We start from the raw sequence: 23420 nt of genomic DNA, 5'->3' as shown, positions 1-23420 counted from the left end.
ATCTGTACACCGTGATCGATCGCGCCTCGATAATTAATTCCGACCTGGAACACCTTCGTCGGCTGGTTCCAGGATCTCGCGGCGGAGATAGGCGCGCGTGTACGCCAAGTGATATACGCGGCACGGGGAGGGAAACACGGATCGACCTGGCGTGATCAACGTCCATAAATCCAGCTGCTTCGAGATGGACCCGTGAGAAGATCCAGTCGATCGGTCTGGATCATCGTCCGTACGGGAACGTGATCTCGTGACCGGTTCGATCGCCAGCCATCGAGATAAATACGAGGGAAATTAGCGCGACGAGCACAAAATGCTGGTCTCGAGGAATGGAGCCATTGGAAGTCGTGTTCTCCGAATTGGTCTTAAGTAGACCACGTTTTAGAAGTCACATCGAGTGGAAAGAATCAAACGACGAGAATTTGTTCGAGGTAAGTGGCCCTGTCTGAAAGATTTCTGCTTATTGATCGTCACTTTAAGTTCCTGTCGTTCCTCGAGAGAATGCGTAAACGCAGTAACTGATAGAGTTGCCGAGTTACAAGAGGGAGTTGCGAAGAGGACGGAGGAAATTAGTTTATGAATAAATGTGGAAGGGATCGAAGAACCGATCGGCGAATCTAATTGGTTTAATGGAGCTCCCCATTGTTCTGTCAGGCGGTAATTTCAGCAGTTTCAGACGAGAAACGACCGTTTCCTTCTGCGACTACTTCCGAGGCGTTACAAAGCAAACTGTCGAACTAAAAGCTTCTAATCGATGTGCACGCCTTGTACCAAGAACTGAGCCGCGACCTGCTGACTAATTAGGGTGGCTCGTTACAGACAACAGTTCCTTAATTGGTCGATTCTTGCGGGACAACGATCGAGTTAACGGTATATCTTGTTCATTTAAATGCCGCGGTTCATTGCCTCCGATCAATCCTATTACCTCGATCAGCGCGGAGATCTATCGCGACGAAGGAAACCGATGACGCGAAGCAGAGGCACTGGGAGCCCCGTAAACCGACGAAACACGAAACTAATTGATAAAGAGGCGAGGGGGCGTGGAATTGATTTAGCAATTCAGACGGAGAAGCATGTTGCTAGAGAGATTTCTCTGCAGCCTCAGTTATCTATTTGTTCTGCTCTCGCGCGCACCGCACGCGCACCCTTTACTCTTTCTTTCCTTTTGTTACAAAACAAGCGATCAGTTATTTCCTTTCTTTTCAAAAGCAGATCGTCTCAAGTAGTCGGGGAGATATCATTCGGTTGCGGGTTAAGATGAATCGAGCGAATCTTTGGTTCGAAATGAAAGAAGAACAAGAATGCATCTGATTAAAATCCGTGTTTAATCGAGGTACAATTTAGTAACCTGCCTTTACTTGCGTTTGCCTGCGTTCAGTCTCACTTGTCAGCGTTAACCAACGTTATTCCCCATTTGTCTGAGTTAACCTTTGTTATTTCGCAGATACCTGCGCGGACCCGCGCTATTCCTCCGTAACCGGTGATAACTTTTGTCATATATCTGATGCCTATATTAAACATCGCCTCTCCGCGTCGTTAACTGCCGCTAACCGTTAGCTACTACGACAGTGCCCGCATACATCAGCCGCAAATTGAGTTTTACTACCTGTGCGTGTCTTTCAATCAAATGCGCGCGACGACTAAGTGCTTCATTAACGAATCCGATTAAAACGGCGCGATATTATTTGCAACTTCAGTTCCGTGGATCTCGCAGCAACGCGGGGCATTGTCATATCGGAGAAAGGGGAGAGCAATAAGGGTGGGTTGCCGTTTCATACGAATTGTGGCCAGAGGAATACCTGCTTGTTTAATTATAGACATTGTTGGGATATCGCGAAATGCCCGCGGACGCTTCAGCACGATAAATTGTGCAATCGTTCAACTTTTATTTCACCCCGCTGCCTCTGTTGCGCCGTTACGCTATTGAAACTAATTAATTAGCGCTTTAAGTTTCCAGTTACGTAATTAAACAGCTTTCCGGAAGTCGTTCCGCGTTACTCATGCCTCGTTCGCCGTGCTACTCGGCAGATGCTACTACAATTTAAATGAGACTCCTGAATATTCTACCAATTGCTGAACATTTTCAATCTCACATTCGCGATCTACACGGAAAACCATTTGTTCCATCGATCCGACATAGGCACGTAACTTAATTCTGTTCCGGGATATCGATAAAGAAACCTATCCATCGTGTTCTTTTCCTCACCGAAAGCTCGAAACGTAAGTCTCGACGAAAATCCTTGCACTCGATTTTTCCCCCCAGTGATCAATGCAAAATATACCCAGGGCCGAATTAAGACCTTTAGAGGCCCTGAACACTCAAAAGATTTTGAGGCCCCCTTATACAGGGTGATCACTTCAACGGAATGCACGATTTCTCAGGCATTTCCTATAATTTGACTAAAATGTGTTTCTAATAAAAGCTACATTTTAAAATTCAGAAAATTTCTATCGTACCCCCCTTTCTCCCGATGCCCTGCGCAAGTTGTTTATTTTGTTCATTGGTTGATCCAGCATGATGTACCCCAGAGAAAAGCACCCGTTGGTGTAACAGGTCGATTAATCCCGATCGAAACGAGAGGTTCTCAAAGAGACAAGGAGGTATCGTCATACAGAGTCCCAAGAGGCAAGAACGTCAACTATCTCCACTCACCAAATTATCCGGATGAAGATGGTGGTGGCCGTAGTCTCTGGGGTTGCCACGAGAACCGCCTGGGGAGCTGTGCCTACGTCCACGGCCGTTCTCCAGGTCGTCCTCGTAGTCCTGCAAAAGAAACCGATAAAAAACACACTTTTATCGCGTTCGCCGGCCGAGTAGGATGTTTCGTGGGGAAGGGTCAACGAACGCTTCGCCTAAGAACCGTCTTGGAGGGCACCGAGGTCGGAAAGGTTTTCCCCGAACGACTTTCTGTACCTGGTTGTCACACTCGTCGTCGTTGGAGAGGGCGAGGTCGGAGGTCGTCACTTGATGCTGTTGTGCCCTCCTGCAGCCCGCTCTGGAATTGCCAAAATTGCGATTTGAGACCACCCACCCCTGAGCCTCGCCCAGATTAACCCTTTCCTCTAGATCTAACCACGTGCAAGATCTCCTCGCCATTCTTTCCCGAGCGAAGTCCCGTCTCGAGCGTGGCTCTTCGTCGATTTGCTTCGCCACGAGAGTGGTTCGTTGGGAGAACGCTCTGGACTGCCTATCGATTACTATTTAATGGAAACAGACTGATTTCTCGGACTTGAGCACGTCGCGGGCGGAATTGTGCCTGGTCTGGAGCTTCGAGTAGATTTCCAGGGGAACAAAGAGAGTTGCTGGTTAATGAACCGGGGGATCCTGTCAATTTAATCCTGCTTAGGGAGCGGGGAAGCTCGAAGGTCGACGAATTGAGGATGGTAGATGGAAGTGGAAGTCGGTTGGTGCGAATGAAACAGATGAAACTCCTTCGTTTTCTGGATGCTGCGAGGATCGAGTCGACGAAGGGAATCCTATCTTACCCAGTGAAGTTCGAAAGGAGTGTCGAACACATACGAGGCACGAGGCACAGGGAACGGAGACTGTTGCAGTTATTCCTGCATATGTTTGCTATCGATTATTTAATGAGCACCGCATACGTCAGCCATCAATAAGCGGGCACCGTTGCAGATGCTCATAAGTCGTGCAAGCCAAATCTATTTCCGTTCGCTGGTTCGTCCTTCGTCGAAGTTTAAGAGTCACAGGTGCCCATCGATCGGTCGATATCGCGCCAGCACACGGTCAGGAGTCAGTAGAACACAATTCGCGACTCATCGGTGCCCAGCAAGCCTGCATTCTGCACTCTGACTTTTCGAAATTGCTGGTCGATTCTCCAGGCCACAGCGAAACTTGGCGAAAGCAATCGCTGATATCGCCCACAACGTCCGCTCCAATCGAAATGTCCTCAGCGTTCACCTGTCGGGCGGTGATGTTCGATCGAAACGCTTCGATTCTCTGAATCGTAGAAGGTCTCCCTTCAATTATAACGACACTGACTCGTTCCTCTATCTAAATCGAGACCTGGAGCGGCCATCAACGCGCACAGCAGCATTTTTCGACGAACGTTTCCTTCGCGGAACGATCGCGGCACTAACTCTCCCGTAGGCCCATTTGTTTCATTCCGTTACCCGGGATACGACCTAGTGTTAGAGCCTGGGTCGACTAAATTTTCAAGGGCCATTCGTGCTCCCTATACGTGCACGTTTTGCCGCATAAACTCAGCGCAGTCTGCGGTAGGAAGATTTTCAGAGCCACCCTCGATAGCATACCCCACAGTTGCAGGCCTTTGGCACTTTAACTCGCTCGTTTCGCTCTCCAACACCTACCGCCCTGCTTTCCGTTTCGAAGGATGATCAATTACTGGACCAGTGGGATTTACGACGCGACACGAGCTGAACCATAACGAAGGAGGAGTGGAACAATGTAAACGATCAGATATCTAAGTCCGAATCCTGTCAAGCGTTCCATAGAAACGACACCATTCATCTTCGGCCTAATCCCAACGCCCGATAATCGGATACCGTCGAAAAACCAATATCGCCCGTCGAAATATGCAAATTCCATTTTCCCGGTGTTTTCGATCCGCGTAGGCGGCACGTCGGCCGCTCTATGTTCCCGTTCCATCAGAAGATATCGATTCGACGGAATTTACTTACAGCCAATTCCATGGAGCGACACGTGCACACACACAGATAGAGCCACGGGTCTGTCCGTCACCCTTCCGCCGATGTCTGAGCAAGATGTCTGTGCGACGAATCGACAGGAGGCATGACGAGTTTTCACGTCCCCGCACCGGCAATCGGGGTCAATAGAAGTTTAGCGCTTTTTTTTCCGACGACGAGCCGTTTCGCAGATACAATATCCTCGGTGCTATTGGAGGCGTAGCTTCTGTTGTGACGAAGGTGCTCGAAGCTCGTGGCGATTCAAGTGGATAAAATTGGGAACGATGTGGAGAATTGACGTCAATGTTCCTAAATCTTCAGATATTTTAAAGGGAGGATGTGTTAGAGTTTAAGGGGGTATTCTCGTCTAGGGGGACGAGATTCTTTATACTCTTTAGGGACGACCCACAAAAAACTACGCAATTTTTAGCGATAAGCATTATCCACACGTATTTACTAACATTTCAGTAAGTTTTAAAAAAATCAGTCATGTATAGTAATAATTAATGGAGATATGAGTTTTTCTCAAAACGGTGTTTTTCATGACGGCACGCACGATATCTCAACTTCTAGTGGGCCAATCTGGTACATCGTTTTCGTACACCTTCAGAAAACATATAATTCTAGTCGGTGGCACAATCAAGGCGAAATAGTCTTTTTTTTACAAGTTTAAGGCCGTTTAAAGACGAAAAGAAAACACGGAAAATATGAGTTTTAAATTCAAAGTCCCGTCATTTTGTGAATTTTTATTTTTTTTACAACTAAGTGAAATGTTAGTAAATACGTGTGGATAATGCTCATCGGTGAAAACTGTGTAGTTTTTTTGTGCATCGTCCTTAACCCTCGGTTGTCACACCTACCTTTTCGAACTTCGTCGTCGCACTGGGTCAATTTGTTATTTAAAAACTATTTGTTAAATTAAGTCTAAAAAATTCTGAGATAAAGTTTGAACATTGTAGAATAAATGCCCATCATTGAAAGTTGACATTTAAAGTGTCATCGCGTTTAAAAAAAATTGAAGCAATAAGAGTTCTGACAACAATTTTTTTGCTTAAAAAATTGCAGGGTCAATTTAACCCACTGTGACAACCGAGGATTAAAGAAAGGAAAAAAATGGCCCTCTAGACGAGAATACCCCCTTAATTAAGAAAATAGCATTCTCTATTCCAATAAAATTCTGGAGTACCCGTAATTCTCTCTTTCCCATCAAAAAATCCATTTCTCTACCATTTACAAGCTCTACTCCAATCAGCCTCTGCTTCGAGGATCCTCGACGCACCCCCGCGACAAGAAAGAAAGCCTGTCGTGCATCTCGTAAATTGATCGAGTGATTCACACAGAACTGACCACCGACACATCGCTCGCCCACCCACATCCAACACGAGCCGACCTCCGCCCACGCGGGTACACAAAGGACAGACATGTTCGCGCGCACAGGTCGCCATTCACCTCTCCCCCCGCCGTATTCTACGCGTATCTGCTTATCTGTGCACGTACCTGCTACCAGAGCGGGGCTGTCGAAGGGGGGGTGGGCGGCTGCGAGTGCGGGATAGATACTAAAGCCAGATCGAGCCTGCTAGGAAATGAAATATCGATGTACCACGTATATCCGACACAGAAACGCCATTACGGCAGTCCCTGCTCCCCCCGAATCGCGTGTCCCTACTTTTTCACCTCCCCTCTGGAGAGTTGAATTCGCTGATCAATTAAGGATTCCCCGAAGCACACTGTGGAAGTCGAGGAATTCGGCTCCGAATCGTAGGCGATGGATTATGAGAGATGGGAGATCCTGGGGGGTTGCCCTCCATTATAGGATGAATCGATGTGTCGGCAGGGTAAGGTTGTTTAGCTCGGGGGCTCATCTTCCGTTCAGCATGTTCCTCAATATTGTTCAGAACAACGCGGTTTTGTACAGCCCCTGTTTCGTGTAATCGGTTATTGGTAAAACGACGAGGCTCGCGAGTTTTTATTTAATTAATCGGTCGCTGAGACGACGTCGTTAATCATTCTTGTGTAATCCATTATTCTTCTTAGCTACCTGTTTCTATGATGCTTAAGGGACGGAGACGTGTCCTCCGCAAGCTTGCAACGCTGCTTATGAAATTCGAAGAGTGTCCCGACACTGGTGAAGCGGATCGGGCAAACGGTGCCTCGTACTCGAGAAATCAGTCTGATTCGTTACAGCAACAAAACGGTTTGCCTTTCTGCGCTTCTCATCGAAGCACCCGGCAGAATTGAGTTACGCCAACTATGGCTGGAAACTTGTCGCCCGCAGTGGGAGACAGACTTCAGACTTGAGCTCGGTTCGAATCCGATCGTCACGCGAGGTAATCGAATATCGGCTTCCGCGCTACAAATTGCAATTAACCGAAAGCAGAGAAAGCTCCGAGATTTGTACCGCGAACTACCAACTAATCGTGTACTAAGCACAGGATACTAATTCTTCGGAACAGTCGAATATACACAGAAGGCTAAACTACCTGCGGTAGCCAGGTATTGAAATTATCGTAAAAGAAGTTTCCCCCACGTTAGGTAACCGAAACACCTAAACCGTACGGTGTCGTTATCGCCCAGAGTTTGTCGGATAGAAAGAAAGGAATTTTGCATCTTCGCGTTTAGGAGACTCAAAGAAAGCAAGGGAAGCTTGATGGGTGGCGCGTATAAATGACAGAAGGTGCAGTTTCGAAATCTTCTCGACCTGGTCCTGGGCATGTCGGCCCCCAGACCGCTGTCCTCGCTGGGGGATCTATATTCCTGGTTATCCCTCGGCAGGAGAGGTCCTGTCACTCCGAGAGGGTCTCCCTCGACGTCCACCAGTCGTCCCGGACGGCAACAACCACCGCCACCCCTCTGCGAGAAATCACCAGAGCCCGTCATGCCGTTTGCCTGCCATTCCCACTTTTCCACCCGGTTTCGATGGCCAACGAGCACTCCGTGTTCTTTCCTCTCCCGCTTTCCCCCTTTATCAACCATTCCCAATTACTTTAAACTGTCCTCCTTGGACACAGCCGCACGCTTGCTGAATATTTAAGTGGAAAATCCGGGTCTGAGAGACCGTACCGTGAATTCCACCGCGTTTTATACAGAAGTAAAGTAAAATGACAGTGACTCGTTCAGATAAGACAACTGAGATGACATAAAATCTCAGCGAAGTCTGAACTCAAGGAACTGAAAGTCTGACAGAAGCGAGAGTATATAACATCTAATTGAAATGATTCGAAGTATCGAATTTCAAAGATAAATCAATAAATCGATTCGTCCCTCAGAATTTTTCAAACTCCCCTATTTTGGGAACTACCGATCCCTGGGAGCCCTGCCAATTTGTCCCTCCCCCGTTCATCATAGTGATAGACCCAGTTAGCCACAAAGGCAGCCGGTCAATATGCCAATTTAGCGGCAATCTGTTATCAATCGTCGCGCGCGTGACGTTTGTCATTGCACGGACGACGCTTGATTTACGATGACTTCCGGAGGCTCTCTTCCGTTCAAAGATCACGGAACCTGCGGCCCCGCTCCGCCGTAGCAGGACCGTGAACCGTGAAAGCGCGGCCAGGCATCATTAATCAAACATCGTACGATCGATTTGTCGAGCGATTCCGATGAAAACGACCCCCAATCTTCGAGTTGATTAACCCTCGCCGGACTAAGGTGATAAATGTAGATTGCCATCATCACGAAAACTGACGCGATCACGCGAGCTTCCGTTTTATAAGGACATCCCTGATTAATTATTTTCGAACATTCAGATCCGAGTGATTCAAATGTCAATACTGACCACGCAGTTTAAATGTCTGTGCTTCTTCGACAAATTTTGAGAATTCCATTACCTCGCTCTATCGAGGGTTAATCATTCCCCAAAGTTCTGACAAGCGGGGCGCGAAGTTCGCGATATCGAGGTAACGGTAACGTCACCGTTGAAGCTGACACTAATAAAACTCAAAGTCAAAGAACAATGGAACGGAACCGAAGCAGGCTTGGTTCCGACAGGGACCACTCTGTCGAGGAATCGTTCGGGATCTGAACACTGGCGCTCGTTTGAGACTCGTTGGCTACGAAACCGGCCGATCAGCGAGCTTGCCCGAGCTTTGGACGAGGCTGGCAAGCATCTCTCGCGGATGCTCTGTCGCTTCCCCGAGCACAGTGCGGGAATCGACTAACGGAGCACCGTGTGACAAGAACTGAGGAAGCTTTTTGGAAACTTTCCAGCCGCGAGATGCGATTAGGCCGATTTTTGGTGAACTACTCTTAGCGTCTTGCGATCGAGTGCGTGATCGAGCTCGTATCGAGACAGTCAGAGGGCTTTAAGGCACTTTCGGCGAAGGATGCCAAGTGAATAGGAAGCTTTCCCTTGGGAACAGTCGGTCGATCGTGTGAATGCTCGAATGGTGTTGCAGTATCGCGGAGTAACATGAATTCATGAATCATAAATAAACATTACATGAATTCTCGCGCAAGATTTTGGTAATTATTTCTCCTGATCACGCAGACGATCGATGCAAGACAGAATGAAACAGAAATCCAGCAAAGCTCAGGCGAACTCGTCCGAAAAGGATCGCACTTTGTACAGTGTCCCTCGATGTAGTTATAGCGTGAGAAAGAAAACCAGAGGCAGACCGTTCAGACGGCGGCATTCTACGCATTCAAGTTTAGCAAGCATCTAACCTATCGCATCCAGAGACACAAGAGAATGCTGAAGTATCCGAAGCCGTTCCCTTCGACAGTACGAAACTCCAGGCTTCGAATATTCGCGTGCTCAAGCACTACGCAAGAACGTTCGATCGACTTTCTACTCGAAAGGAACACCGACGAGCTTAGACCGGAGGCAATGCAAGAGTAGCTGACAGAAAGCACGCTGACCAGTTGATTAAGCCAAGCGAAATTATAAGCGCAGCAAGAGAGAGCACAGTAAGAGAGACAGAGAGAGAGAGAAAGAGAGAGAGAGAGAGAAAGTGATAGCAGTTAAAAGTAGAAGAAGCAGAAGAAGCGATAGAAGACAGACAGCGATGAAGACGCGACTACTTTGAAGCAGAAAAGAAAGAAGAAGATGGGGTTGCAGGAAGATTTCCGAGTCATGCTTCACGGGTGACCGCGATAGCCGAGAGCAATTAAGCAAAAACAAAAGTTCATCTCTCGGACCGACGTTTCCCCTTAATCGACGCGAGACGTGTCTGGTAATTCGAAGATTCCCTTGGAGCTTATCCAGCAATTTCCTCCTCTTCCCCTGGTCCTCTCGATCTCTTCGTTCCGTCGACGTTACACATCCGTTACCACCTCGCACCTCTCCAACCGACGATCACATCGCTTTTCCATCTCTCCGTCTCATCGTCCTTTTCATTCTTTCTTCCCCATATCTTTTTTTTTCCACGGCGTTCATTTCGACCCCCCTCCCCCTCTAGAAACGATCGACGCTTTCCAACGGTTCGTTTCTGGACAGTTATCGTGGGAATCTTTGCGCTCTAATTGGATACATTCAGTGAGGGGGCACGAGCATACCAGATTGTCCTTTACTCGCGAGAAACCTGACCGAGCGTCTTTCCCTGGACAGGTTTCCACGGGGAGAGATCACCGGGGCACAGGTTGCTCGCGGATCTCGGCGACAGAAAGGTAAAGACGAGAGAAAACAGTTACGGATCGCTAACAGTTACAGTGGACAACGCAGAGAACAGAGAGTGAGAGACAGACAGATAAAACATAGTTTTCTATAGACGCCCCGAGGGACGGAGAGATAAATAGAGAGAAAATACCGTGTGTCAGGTGAGACTCGTGTGTGTCTGTGTGTGTGTGTGTGTGTGTGTGTGACAGAGTGTCGCCAATGTGTAGACGTGTGTTGGGGTGTAGCAGCATTGTTCACTCACCGGAAGATCGTGGAGGGATGGCGTCACTATTAGATCCGAGTGGGCACGGTCGCCTTTTCTCTGCAAGCGATAGGAAAAATTATTTCGCTACGGGACGGAGGTGTCTTCTGGACTTTGCTTCTGTCTTCCGCTATTCTACTCTACTGTGATTGCTTTCCGTTGAAGATGCTTCCGTATGGATGATGGAAATTTTAAAGTGAACACTCGAAACTTCATAAGCGGGATGGGTGACCCATTGAGCTACTATTAAATAACGTTCACCCATGCAACAACGACGACACTATTATCCCATAAAACGTACCCTTGCCATAGATACGCGAGGCCTATACACCAGATCGTCGAAGGCAGCCCTGTCCTTGCTATCGACGAGTTCTCTGAGCTCGGTGAGTAGAGTCAATTTCTCGTGGGTGTTGAGCAGATCGCCCAAGCTGACCACCAAGTCCTCGATTGTCAATCTCCGTGTCCTGTAGTCGGCAAGAAGCTGAGATAGCGCCGCCCTTTCGCTCCTGGCGAGAACCACCCTCGCTTTTTCCTCCACCATCGCAGCTGTGGCGGCGGAAACCGTGTGCACGCCGCCTCGGTGCCTCCAATCGCTGGCGATTCTGAACACAGAATCGATAGAAATCCTCTCGCGTAGGAAAATGAGGAAGAAGTGCAACACCGCGAATCCGGCCCAAGTGATTGAATTTAACACTGGCTTTCTAATTTGACTACTTCTTAAGTTATCATTGAAATGAAACGACGGAACGATACGGTTTTCGGAAGAAGGGGTGGTTCTTACGTGGGGCTGGGCGGTCGATGGTTTCCAGGGCTCTCCAGAAGCAGAGGATCGTGGTCAGGGTACCTAGACGTTGGCATGACGATAGGCTGGCTGGTGGTACAGGAGTGCGGCACTTTCCCCACGTCACGAATCAGAAGTGTCATCCTCTTGTTCGTCTTCAGGATCTGCACCGCCTCGTCGTGAGTTGCCTCCTCGAAACTCTGGTTATTCACCTCGATGATCTGATCGCCCACCTGAGCACAGAAAGTGGGACGAATACAGTTGACAAGTGGATCTTGTAAATTCTCAGACACCTGCCAGCGGTGGATTCTCAGGGAGTATGTTTCACACGAAATTCACCACAAGTTCAACTTCGGAACCTCCTATCTACCGATTTTCTAGTGAACATTCTGAATGCCATTTATCGTTCATCGATTCTTACCAATAATCCAGCTCGATCTGCCACGCTGTCCTTGTCGACCCCAGTCACATAGATCCCAAGGCCGTACTCGAGGCCACCCCTGATCATCAAGCCGAGGGATTGGCCGGGTTCGATGCAGAGCTCGACCTTCCTCGTCCTGGGGCAGTACCTGGAGTCCCTAGATGGGTATACGGGCGGTGGCGAAGCCGGACGACCTTGGCGGTCCATCCAGCTGCAGGATTGCTGGCGACCGGAAGTGGACCACACAGGATGGCCCACCCTGCAACGAGGGTCAAGAGCTGGTCCACGCACCGTCATGCTCAGGGTCCTGCAGGACTTCAGCATCTGCGCACAGGGACGAAGTGTGTTACTGGAAATGCCCCGAGTCCTAGAAGACTTAGACGTTTGTAAGTAGGGCAGAAAATTATTAAAACTTAAAGGGGTGGATATTGAACTATTTAAATTAAAAAAAAAAGCAAGAAATTAGTCTGCTGAGCGATCCACCATTTATAACTCTACCAAGTTTTTAACGAATTAACGATTGTACAGTAGTTCCTTGGAAATCGTAGGAAATCTTGCTCGAACAGGAGACGAAGTTCCATTTCGCGGTTAAATAGGGGCGTATTACAGTGTTTGGAAGACGCCGCGGCACTTTTCGAGCGAATAAACGTGCCAGGGAAATAAGGCTGTCACTCTGAATATTATTCACCGCGCAGAGCGGCTCTCTTATGCAAAAGAATCCGCGATACGTATCAACGGGGAGAGGATTCCTCGTTGTCGACCTCAGAATAGATCGCTTATACATGTCGTGCCTCAGCAAACTGAAAGAAATCATTGTCCGTGAAGGGTTCCTTCCCAGCCAGCCTTGGCAAGCGAAACGACGGACAATCGGCGCGTGTGAGGTCAACGAGGAACCTGTGCTCTTCCTCGAGGATGAAAGCTGTGACACTGGTGAATAATCCTCCGCGAGATTTCAAAGACCGCGAGTCCTTTGGCTCGTTACTCCACCCGGACAGCCCACTTATTGTTACATAGACGCCCGTAACAGGGTTAACTGGATGCGTCGATGAGAATCAACGCTTACAAAGGACGAGACAGCTTCTCGCATCGAGAGAAATCTCAACAGACCTCCACTCTTTACAGCATCCCCATGAAAATTGATTCGAGAGATTGAAGAAGAGACTTTCACAGAGATTTCGCAAATAAGTCAGATGCTTTGGAAAATAGTAGAAGCCAGTGGGAGGTGAAGGTGCAGGGACGAAGCACCTGTTTCACTGGCGAAGAAGGGAGATCGTCCGGCGAGGATTGGCAGCTGTAACCGAAGTCGGAGGAAAATTGGCACGTGTAAGGTCAACAAGGAGCAGACAGTGCGTTTTGCGGTGACGCCACTCGGTAGCTAGGATATCGATCTCCCGGCGCTCCGTGACGTCACATCCTGCCTATCCTTGACCCAGGCCCGGCTCACGTCCTTAGGATTCCGTGTTTCTGGCCCGGCGAGGGTGCAATTTCGTCGTGCCTATGCGAGCTATGCGCCCTGGCGTCACTATTCCACGTCTGGAGCCTTCAGGAATGCGCGAAGGAATACTTTCTGCACGAATGCCCATAAATTACCGCCCCACAATCTCTAGGAATTAAGCTGCAATTAACTTCGCCTGTGACCAGTCAAAAATGAAATTTATACCGCAATTTCCATAGGAATGAAAGCAGCGGTCCAGTTCACAGGTGTAACTTCCGGGCGGAGAAAAGAAGGGTTGCGAGGGAGCAAGGAAAGTCGACGGACGAGACAATTATGAGCACTCAGAGGGATGAAGCGTCTACGGCTGGTATTTTCGTGGACGGACAGCAATGTGGTCCGTGACGGATTTCAGTAGGGGAGCGTGTACAAACGATCGTTTACCTGCAAAAGCGACGGGGACCCGTTTCCCGGGGTATTATCCTTTTACCCTCGCGAAGGAGGACGTTATTATCGCAGCCATTTCCACGAGAAACGGCATAATGGTCGTCGCCTGGCCGGTAGAAATGCAAAACGGAACCCGCGTTTCGCGTGCTTTCCAACGATTAAAAAGCCCCGCGGATTCTTATCGTTAATAATCCCGGCGGAAGTTTGTTCGGTATCGTGTGTTTTCCAGCCAATTATGTTTCTGCGAAGCGCACTCTTCCGACCTGTTTGAAAATCCCTCCACTCCTCTCGTTCCCCGCGAGTCTTGCATGTTTGATTGGTAGAAAGCTGGCCAGTTTTGCTACCGATCTACCGATCTACCAAATGTTTGTTTACCGGTGCAAGTAATTATGGCGGAAAGGAAATCCCAGTCACAATTTAATTCGCCGATTGCGAGGCAAGATAGCGCGACTGGGAAACGAAGAACGGACTTCACTGTCGTTAATAATACATATCGTGGAAGGATCAATTATTTATTATCGAGGGAAGCGGTTCCTCCCTACCCTCCCGCCTTGTATCGGAGCTTATTTCCGCTGCGCCGGGCCCGACGGACGTGGCTCGCGATTTTTCAGCGAAACATTCGGGTGCGGATCGATATCGTTCCGATGAGCGACACCATCGTGAACTCTTGACACGGTTCGGCTCGTCCGTTTCGTCTGCTAGCCTTCGAACCAGCTTATCGAAATTACGCGTCACGGTTTAATCTGTCCTTTGCCCGGTCTGTCGGAAACTTTCCGACGATGAACCGACAGAGAATTTCCCAGCTATTGCATCGGAAGGTCCTCGTCTGCTGCTCTGTTCACGGCACGACGAGCAATCAGCTCTCCTACTCCTTCCACACAACGTGTTCCCTACATTCGATTGCGACGATGCGCTTTAATACGACACTGCGGGACAGGAGCGCGTGTCAGCTGACAGGCGTGCAATTTCTGCGCCCCCGAAAATCGCTCGTACAAATTGCAGTCGCGACGAGCACGCTCAGAGGCCTCCGCCGATGTTTATAGGCCACCGTTCCGTGTCCGCCGTCCATCTTCCAGGCGAGCCAATTAAATAAATAATTCATGAGGTCGAAGGGCGCGCGAAGCCGCGAGAGCCAAGTCGGCCGAAACTCGTTATCGTGTCCTGGCCAGGACTGTTTCCGCTCGACCACGTCACACATCTCTGGGGAAGGACCTTCCTCCTATACGTACGCGTTATTGGACCTCCCGGGGACACCCACCCCCGATTCCGCGCGATTTCGGACCTCCCTGCGAACCAGCCACCCCTCCTCATTGGCGTACAGTAAACCAGCGCCAATCAGTCTGCTCACTTTCCACATTTTCCACGATATTTCTTTATCAACCGCGTCTGCCGAGATAAAGGTCCCTGGGCGACGTTCTACGAGGATAAATTTCTGATAGACGAGCCTGGGGAATGTATCTCTGACAGAGTAATCGATTACAGGGCTGGTGGGGAGTTGGTACTATATCTTTGATTTCCTGCTCGATATTGGTTCTAATTATGGAAGTAGATACTGATTGGGAGTTAATGGTTTCAACCAATGATCCAATTTTCATCAGTAGCAGGGTGTACTCGTTGCGCAATTGGTGGAGCAGAGTCAGTTTGTGAATGATGCAGAACGGAGGAGGAGTACGCTCTGCTGGCCTGAATAGTAAACTAATATCGACGTCAGAATGCATTTGAAACACAAGGGATCGGCCAAATCCAAGATCCTCAAGTTTGACTACGCCTTACTTTACCAGTGTGTGCAGAGATCTTCTCAGGAGGCTGGCGAGTTATACGTAGCTCGACGATACTGTTGCCTCAAATTGCCCAGAAGATTCAACAAACGCGAATATTCTGCCGCCTGAGGAGGGAGCCGGGGGATGGTCGGCCATAAATTCCCTCCCTTTATCCCTATTGCAGGGAACACTTGACCCAGAAAAGTCGTCCGAGGATCCGCGAATGTGATCGAACTGTTATCCCACGGCACGAGCTAAATACCGATTGTCACGGGAATGCGCATTGCGATCATGCGACTCTGCTTCGCAGGGTAATCGCAGCATCTCGGGTCCGCGGTGAATTATGCGAGCCGAGGGACATATGCGAGAAATACCGCGTCGATCCGCGAAAAACTTCCACGCCAACGAAGGAAAGTATCGCCCCGTTTTCCTGTCCTCGCCGTTTAACGGGTACTTAACCCAGAAACACGACACGAAATCAAGCGAATGGTCTATAAATATGGGAATCGTTCATGGAATCTGTCTACGATCGAACCATGAAAATAGAACTCCCCATCGATTGAAAACAGGGGATTGAATTCCACGGAATTACAATATATCGCGATTATATTATCATTGACGCTTTAAATATTCATGGAACCTTCCCCGCAGCGCGAATGATGAAAATCCACGGAGATTGTCATGAAAAACTCGCGTTCAGCCTATGAAGAGTTACAAATTGACCGACGAGTGCGTGGCGCTTTGAAAAATGCAGGACGCTCGATTCGTGCGGCGAGAGGGTTCGAAATGCGAGGGCTGTTCGCCGAAATTTCGGCGATATTTACCCCTCATTTCATTTATATATTCATGCAGCAGAATTGCAGTCATACGAATGCGATGGAAGTAGAATTCTCTTGATCCGCGTGCCTCAACGAAGCGATAAAGTAACACTTTCCGATTCCCAATGGCGCGGGTAACAGGGTTCCATTGGAAACGCGAGCTTACAAGCTTCCGCGGGGAAGAGCAATGAGACGTGGAGAAAAATCAATTCTATCTTGGAGCTTCTATTGTCGCGAGCAAAAAGAGGTTGTACCTCAAACTCGCAACAATAACACCACGATGCTCCGCGATTGTCCCCTTATTTTCTCGCGAAACTTTCGGACCACACTTGAAACCATCTCATCTCTGTGTATCCTCGAAATCAGTAGACCCAAAGTACAACTACTCGTCTCGGAAACACCCTTCAACATAAATGAAAGAAAAACACAGAGCGTCCGAGGAACCGCGAGTGTCCAATGGATATTATTTCGAGCCGCCTAAAAAAACCAATCTGCCCCAAAAAGAGCAATACTGGGGAGCATGTTCCAGCACGGAAGCAGAGGATCCGGAAAGGAGTCTGCCGCTTCCGGAAATAGAAAAGGACGGGGCTCGATACAGCGTGGGCAAACAGTCTTTTCCCCGTAGCGGCGCGAGGAGGGAAAGCAATTTCAGATCGATCTATCGTCGCCCCTGCGTGCGCCCGTGTGCCATCACCCCTGTATAAACGCGACGCTCCGACGCGCGAGTGTTGGTAAGACGCCTTTGCCTACCCGCGATTCGGGCAATGACGGGATTCTAAAGCAGCTTCCGCGGTGGCTTCGTGCATTATGTAGGGGAAATAAATGACGGGGGACTCGCCGGGGGACGCCGGGACGGCTGGCGCCGCGACGACGCGGGGCAGGCGGAGAAGGCGAACCAGAGACGCCGGACGAGGAAAAAATGGGATCGTGGGATGAAGGCTAATGGCGACTTTGTTTGTCCGCGCGTGTGCTCAGGAAGCGTGCAAGGCTCGCTCCTGTTCTCCCCCTTTGTCCTTTCATTCCTTTTTCTCTAGTGGGTGTGTAGCTTTTTCAGGGGAAAACTCGGGGAACTGGGCTTCATTGTTGAATCTACGTACTCGGTTGGTGACCGTGGAGAACGCGTGTGTGTGTGTGTGGGAGAGAAAAGAGTGGGTCATTGTGGAAGATTTCGTGGAAAATGAAGAATATTCCCCAGGCTTATGGATTCCTCCAACCTGATGTAGAATTATCACGAGCTTCCACTCTCGACAGTTCGAAAGGAAAAATCATTTCGCAGAAAGGAGTGTTTAGTGCATTTAATTGGGTTCAAGTAACTTCTGTCTGCACCGGGTCTAGAAAGAATTTGCATAACTGGCTGGGTGGCGAGTGTACTACTGTCTGACCTCTGACGGGTTTTTCTACTGATTTCAGAGTGCAGGCGCTGTTGGGGTTATAAACTCAGACTTTAATGCGAATACCTTTGTACCCATGTATTTTCCCTTTATTATTTCACTGAAAATGCGAGAGAGATATTATTATTTATCTCTGGAAAGTTATCAGTAGAAAATTACAAACGGATGCACACAGGCTTCGCTCACTGCAACAATAGTCGTATACAACGAATATTACGTTCCGGATGTACTTGAAACTTTCCTCCCCTCTAGAATTAACGCCGCCCTAATGAATTCAGGAGAAAAACGCCCCATAAATCCGGCGAACTTTTGCGCGCGACCCCTGGCCGGCGCTCGGGAGCGCACGTTTCTGGCTGTGTGCGTTCCGGCACACTACTAGCCGCCACGTCTACGAGCCATTACGAAATAACGAGCTGCCGCCACCGTTACGCTTTACGACAGCCGTGCAATTTAATCCGGTTGGATCGTCCGAACGTTTACGCTGGATCGATGTCAGACAAGGCGTAGACTCCGGCAGGATGCTAGTCTCCTGGAAACAACGACTAGAATAGCAAAGCGCCTTCGATGTGACATCGATACCCGTGACCTACAGTTAAATGCAGACCTTTTTGCGCGATTCCAGCAAACCAGCTCGGAGTCTGTAATTTCGCGGGTAAATGAAATCGATTCCGTGGCGACCACTGCGCCGAATACCGTGCGACAGGGTCTGCGATGAATTTCGATGCTCGTTAGAACTTCGGCTGCCTCTGCTTTCCGAGAAGCTTCCCAAGAAAGGCGAGGCGAATTTGAATAGCAGAAGCAACGAGTTCGCGCGGAAATTGGAGCTCAATGGGAGAGCCTTGAATCAACAAAACTTCGTTTTGATTACGGTAACGAGTAGGTGACAGTTCCCCGCGAGCGCGGCGAGCGCGCCGGAAACTTAATCCGTGGATCGTCCAACTGGGTCAGCCATTTGACCTGTCGCGATCGTTTAGGAATCGCGGCTCCTCCAATTTCCTGCAACACCTGGGTCAAGGCTGCCCGATCCTTTAATTAACAAATCCCTGCCGACTGCGCGTTTCTTTCCAGCCGGTCCCTTTCATCGAGACCCTTCGCTCCACCGAACTCAACGAAGTTCCTTAACATCCCTTCCCCCTCGGTCACTTCTCTGCGTCACAAATCCTGTTTATCCCGCTCGACTTTGAGAAGGCGCGACCTTCGGGGCCGCGTGAAATCTCCAATCCGCCGTCTCTCGAGATTGAATCTCCCCAAAGTTTTCAGAAATACAATAAGTCTCTCGGGCGAGGCCGCGAGGGGAGGGACGCTCCGAGCCGGTCCAAACGAATTCGCGCAGAGAAGTGGAAGCAATATCGGCGATAGATACAAAACAACAACGCGGCTTGCCTCGCGGAGCATCAAACTGTCGATTTCAGGGGATTCTGACGTTAGCTTCACTCCGTGTTATTTACCGAGAGTGCCTGTTTAACCGTTTCTCCTCGAGCTGTGCAAAAATGTTTCTTCGCTGATGGATGGACCCATCATGCAGGAGCAATGAATATATAAAACTCTAGCGCAGAGATTCGCGGGGTTCTGAGTGAAAGTTCTGCGCGTTCCTTTCAAGCGGCGAATTCATCCCTAAAGTGGGCCCCGGCAACGAAGAAACACCCTGTACATTCGGAATTCCCAGGCAGTTTTCACCGAGCTACGCGCCTCTTCACCGACAGCCCAGCCTGATACCCTGATGGCCCATTGTCGACGGGCTTTTGTCTAGAAACTCCCGAGCCACTATGAGAGTATGACGAGCCACCGGATCCAGAGATACCCATCAGAAGCGTTTACACCAGAGATTACTCGCGGCGTGGCTCCGGGCGACGCTTCTTTCCATCTGGCCAGTCGATAATCCTCCCCCTTCTACCCACTTTTTTTCTGCCCAACGCCGCGGAATTTTCAGGCCTCGATGACGAGCGGAGACCTTGTCGGTATCGAACGACCCGACCGATGGAAATACGAGGGTTCCTTCCGAGGACATCGCCGGGGAATTGCTGGGGGGACGTGAATCCTGATGGTATGGTCAGCCCTTTTTCGGGAAAGGTCACTCGGTGGTTCTCGTGGAAGTGGTCTCGGGGTTGTAATGGATTTGAGATGGATGATACCCGGGAATGTATTCTGAGAATTTCTTGAGGGATCGTCGAAGATTCTGTACACTTATAGGGAGGCGTATTGATGTCTCGGGGATAGTTTTGAGAATAGGAAATAATTTTTTAGTTGCGGCTGTGCGCGCTGGAGAGTACGCGGAGTTTCAGAGGAAGCGATACTTTAAAATTTCCAGGGCTGGGCGCCTTTGCTCCCAGCAGGTGATAATATTGCTGAAACTTTTACTATAACCGTCTTAGTGCCACCTTCAGTTCTCCAGAATCTGAAGGAGTTGCTGAGAAGTTAAATTAAATACAGAGCGGAATCCGGCGAACTGCTTTCCTCGGCAAAGGTCAAGGAACCGTCGATGCGCTCGGCAGAGATGGGAGGCATTCTCGAAGGTAAGTGAAGAAACTTAATTTCTAGAAAGCCAGAATCTCTATGGAACGCAAAGCAACCGATAAAACTCGTGCGATCTTCAAGCAGAAGCTGCTGCGTAATTCGAAGCTCTGCGCTTCGGAGGAGAAAGCTGATTGAAAAATGTGACGCGGAGGTACACAGCTCGTAAAACACAAGTGACGAAGGACCCTTCGAATAATTGAGAAGAAAGATCAAAGATAGCCACCACACAGAGAGCAGCCTCCTGGCGTTAATCGAAAGCAACCAGGACAGAAGGTTTTTTTTTAAAGCAGCTAAAGTCGCATTTTCTCCTTCACTGTCATTTGGAAAATTCGTCTTCCCCATTCTGCTGGCGAATCTCTGACTCAAACCGCGGATTCTATTTGCCCTGATTATATTTATCCTCGTAACGATCAAAGTACAAGGGAAAAAATATCAGCGGAAGGTTCTGAAACGAATGAGAAATCACTGAACCGGAAGGAGGAAAACACTCGAGCCGATTGTCAGATAATTCTTATCGGTGGAAATGGTGCGCCCCACCCCTTATAATTTAGTTGAGAGCCTCACCAGTATCCGCAATCGATGGGGGTTCCGCTAGCTTCTAAGGTCACTCATAAATACGAGATCGCTCCAATCGATTGCACGCCAATTGCCATCTGACGGGGGATAATTCGTCGACGATTTTTAAGGGAGATCAGGCACGTAGCCAGGGTATCGTGTTTAGGGAAACGTTCCAACTATCGAAGGAATCGATGCAACGAAGGGAGGGTGAGTTGAGACGTGATGGATGCAGGACAGATAAATTCGTGTCAAGCTGTGCTACTTGTCTGCTTCTCTAATTGCTCGGCACTGCAAATTTTCGCTGGAGGAAACTTACGAAATTATTTGTTCCTCCTATTAACCCGATGGACATTTCTGAGCGGAGTCCTGCTTGAGACACGGAAAGAGGACAACTCTGGCCTCCAGCGAGTCAATAATGTCGACTTTAGAATCGCAGGAGCCGAGATCGATACGTTCGGAGCTGTGGAAACTTGCAGGGAGTAACTCAAGGTTACAAGAGTCGATTATCGACGATCTTGGTATCGCAGGGGCCTATAGCAACGACCCTGAATCAGGCGAATCGACGCTGGCCACTCCCACGACTCGAGAATCGTAGAAATCGATTTCCCTGATTCTAGGTCGCTGTTATCAGTTCCAACGAACCGCTGACATATCACTGAAATCGATCGCAGCTATTCCAGAGTCATTGCTATTTTGTCTCAAGACCCAAGGACCTCTAGAGCCAACCCTTAATACTCCAGAGTCACCACTGTCTGATGTCGGACCTTGCAATTCTCTGATAATATAATCGAACGATTAAACTTAATTCTTACGTTAAATGTAGAAAATAGGAAAAGCTGATTTCCAGAGGGTATCCAGTGCCAAAAGCAAGGGGCGCTTTGATCCCACGCGTTATCGACAGCGTGCTGCCGACGATGCCAAGAGTACACATCGTTAGACGAGCTTTATGACGCGTGAGATTTCTCTCGGTTTGGAAAATGAAAGTTGAAACTCACTTTGAGGGCCTCCTCGTGGGTCACCGCACGGAAGGGTGTGCCGTTCACCTCCAAGATGGTGTCTCCTGGCCTGAGTCCAGCGCGTTCGGCCACCGAACCTTCCTCCACCCTCGAAATGTAGACACCCACCCCTGAGAACAATTCACAGACTTTCCATCAGGCCGGAAGCTGCCTGGCGACTGGTCCACGACCAGTGCTGACTAAAGCCTTCCACCCAGGGCGCGTCTTTTCCGAGTCTGCCTTTCATGCGGACCCTAAACGTTCCTTCAATCTCTTTTGTCGCATTGGAAACCGCTCGGGCGCAGCTGACGGGCGGGGTCGCGTTTAAAAATGGGGGCCGCGGCTTAATTGAACTTTTTTATTCCCTCTAATAACCGCGGGAGTGGTACAGCCAACTTGGGATCCACTAATCGGTGGCTTGTGAGCTTTGGATTGAAATGCTTCTCATGGGTCAAACGGGTTGTGAGAAGCTTCTGTAATTAATTATCAGTGATTTTAGTGGCCGGGGCTGGAGTACTCCAGGTTGGTTAAATTCGCGTAAAGGGCGGGTCTGATTAAAATACAACAGACACACAGTAAAATGTAACAACGAGAGAGCTCCCATTTTTTAACAAACGCCGCCGAGGAATTATCTCCGCTCAACGGAAACGCCATGGGTGGAGATGATCGTGTGTTAAAATGAACGGAACGAGAACAGAAGTAGAAGAACGGTGGTAAATGCGGATGCATACAAGTGAGACTGTTCTGAACAGAGATTACGATCCTGTGCCAGTGCTTGTTCGTGTTTCCCGCGCAGAGCGAGGAGCATGCAAAAGATGTTCCTTTTCTGCGGAAACTGGGCGATAAAATCGGGCGGTTTGCGTCGTGCACGTGCGTGACTTCGTCGGTTTAATTGCAAAGAAGAGGGACTTTCGAACCGGGAGTTCAAACAGGCGACTTAGCCTTTCTGGGGCGCCTCGATTCTCGACTGAACCGCGCCAATCGGAGGACAGGCGCCCCGCGAGGTGCGAATACTTTCTCACCGTAATGCCGTTTCCACAGAAAAGGATAATGCGCGGGTAGGTAATGTCACCGGCCACCAACTGTCGCGAATGTTTCGATGCTGTTTCACGAGTGTCCGTGGCGAGGATGCGCGAGGCACGACTCGAACGAACATCGCCCGCGTAATTAATTTGCCGCGGACAATTTGCTCGAAAACCATCATGAATTCGCAATGAATGTCGAAGTCGGGGGACGTCCGCCTGGCCAGAATCGCGCGCGAATTATTCATTATCTCGCGTGATAAATTGCCGCGAGGAAAAGGATTCGCCTTCCATTCGCCGGTCCATCCCCCGACGTTCTACCGTGAATGAAAGTGTCCACCTGGAACGTATTAGTTTTACACCGACGGGCTCGTGTTGCGGGACAAATATCTGAATTTCATGAATAACTTCTTCCTCTCATTATGCACGCGAAACCCCTTCCGCTCCTCGCTGGAAATAAATCGCAGATACGAGAGGGCGTTTATGGATTTCGCGGGCGGGCCATTTGCAACGGTGCAGCCAATTTATTCTCGTATTACGGGCTATCAATCTCCCGTGATCCGATTTATTCCTCTTGGCTCCCACCGGGATATTCGAATGGTAGCTGAAACGGCAAAAAACGCTCGACGTTAAACAGATCGACAACGAATTTCCTTTCAATGCCGAACAACGGCTGGTTACTCGCGGCTAGTGTTCCTTCTCGAGAATTCTTTCTCGAGAATTTCTCGAGAAATTTTATAATTTCTTGTTTCTTATCTCTCGAG

The 23420-nt window shown here is 49.2% G+C and overlaps 1 protein-coding gene across 7 annotated transcripts in view; it reads right to left on the bottom strand.

Moving 5' to 3' along the window:
* Dysc (whirlin protein dyschronic) overlaps positions 1–23420 on the bottom strand; it is a 76222-nt gene that overhangs the window by 20475 nt on the left and 32327 nt on the right. For 4 of the 7 annotated variants that reach the window (XM_076814233.1, XM_076814237.1, XM_076814234.1 and 1 more), the window contains 8 exons: positions 21635–21765; positions 11720–12043; positions 11299–11531; positions 10819–11119; positions 10518–10577; positions 7361–7512; positions 2912–2993; positions 2651–2761 (listed from right to left, as the gene is read on the bottom strand). In XM_076814233.1, the coding sequence (XP_076670348.1) occupies positions 2651–2761; positions 2912–2993; positions 7361–7512; positions 10518–10577; positions 10819–11119; positions 11299–11531; positions 11720–12043; positions 21635–21765 (1394 nt within the window). The remainder of the gene's footprint in view (positions 1–2650; positions 2762–2911; positions 2994–7360; positions 7513–10517; positions 10578–10818; positions 11120–11298; positions 11532–11719; positions 12044–21634; positions 21766–23420) is intronic. The other 3 variants (XM_076814238.1, XM_076814239.1, XM_076814240.1) reach the window with 2 other exon arrangements.

Source organism: Andrena cerasifolii, chromosome 6 (genome assembly GCF_050908995.1).
Source record: "Andrena cerasifolii isolate SP2316 chromosome 6, iyAndCera1_principal, whole genome shotgun sequence".
Classification (NCBI taxonomy): Eukaryota; Metazoa; Arthropoda; class Insecta; order Hymenoptera; family Andrenidae; genus Andrena; species Andrena cerasifolii.
This window is presented reverse-complemented; position numbering and strand designations above follow the sequence as displayed.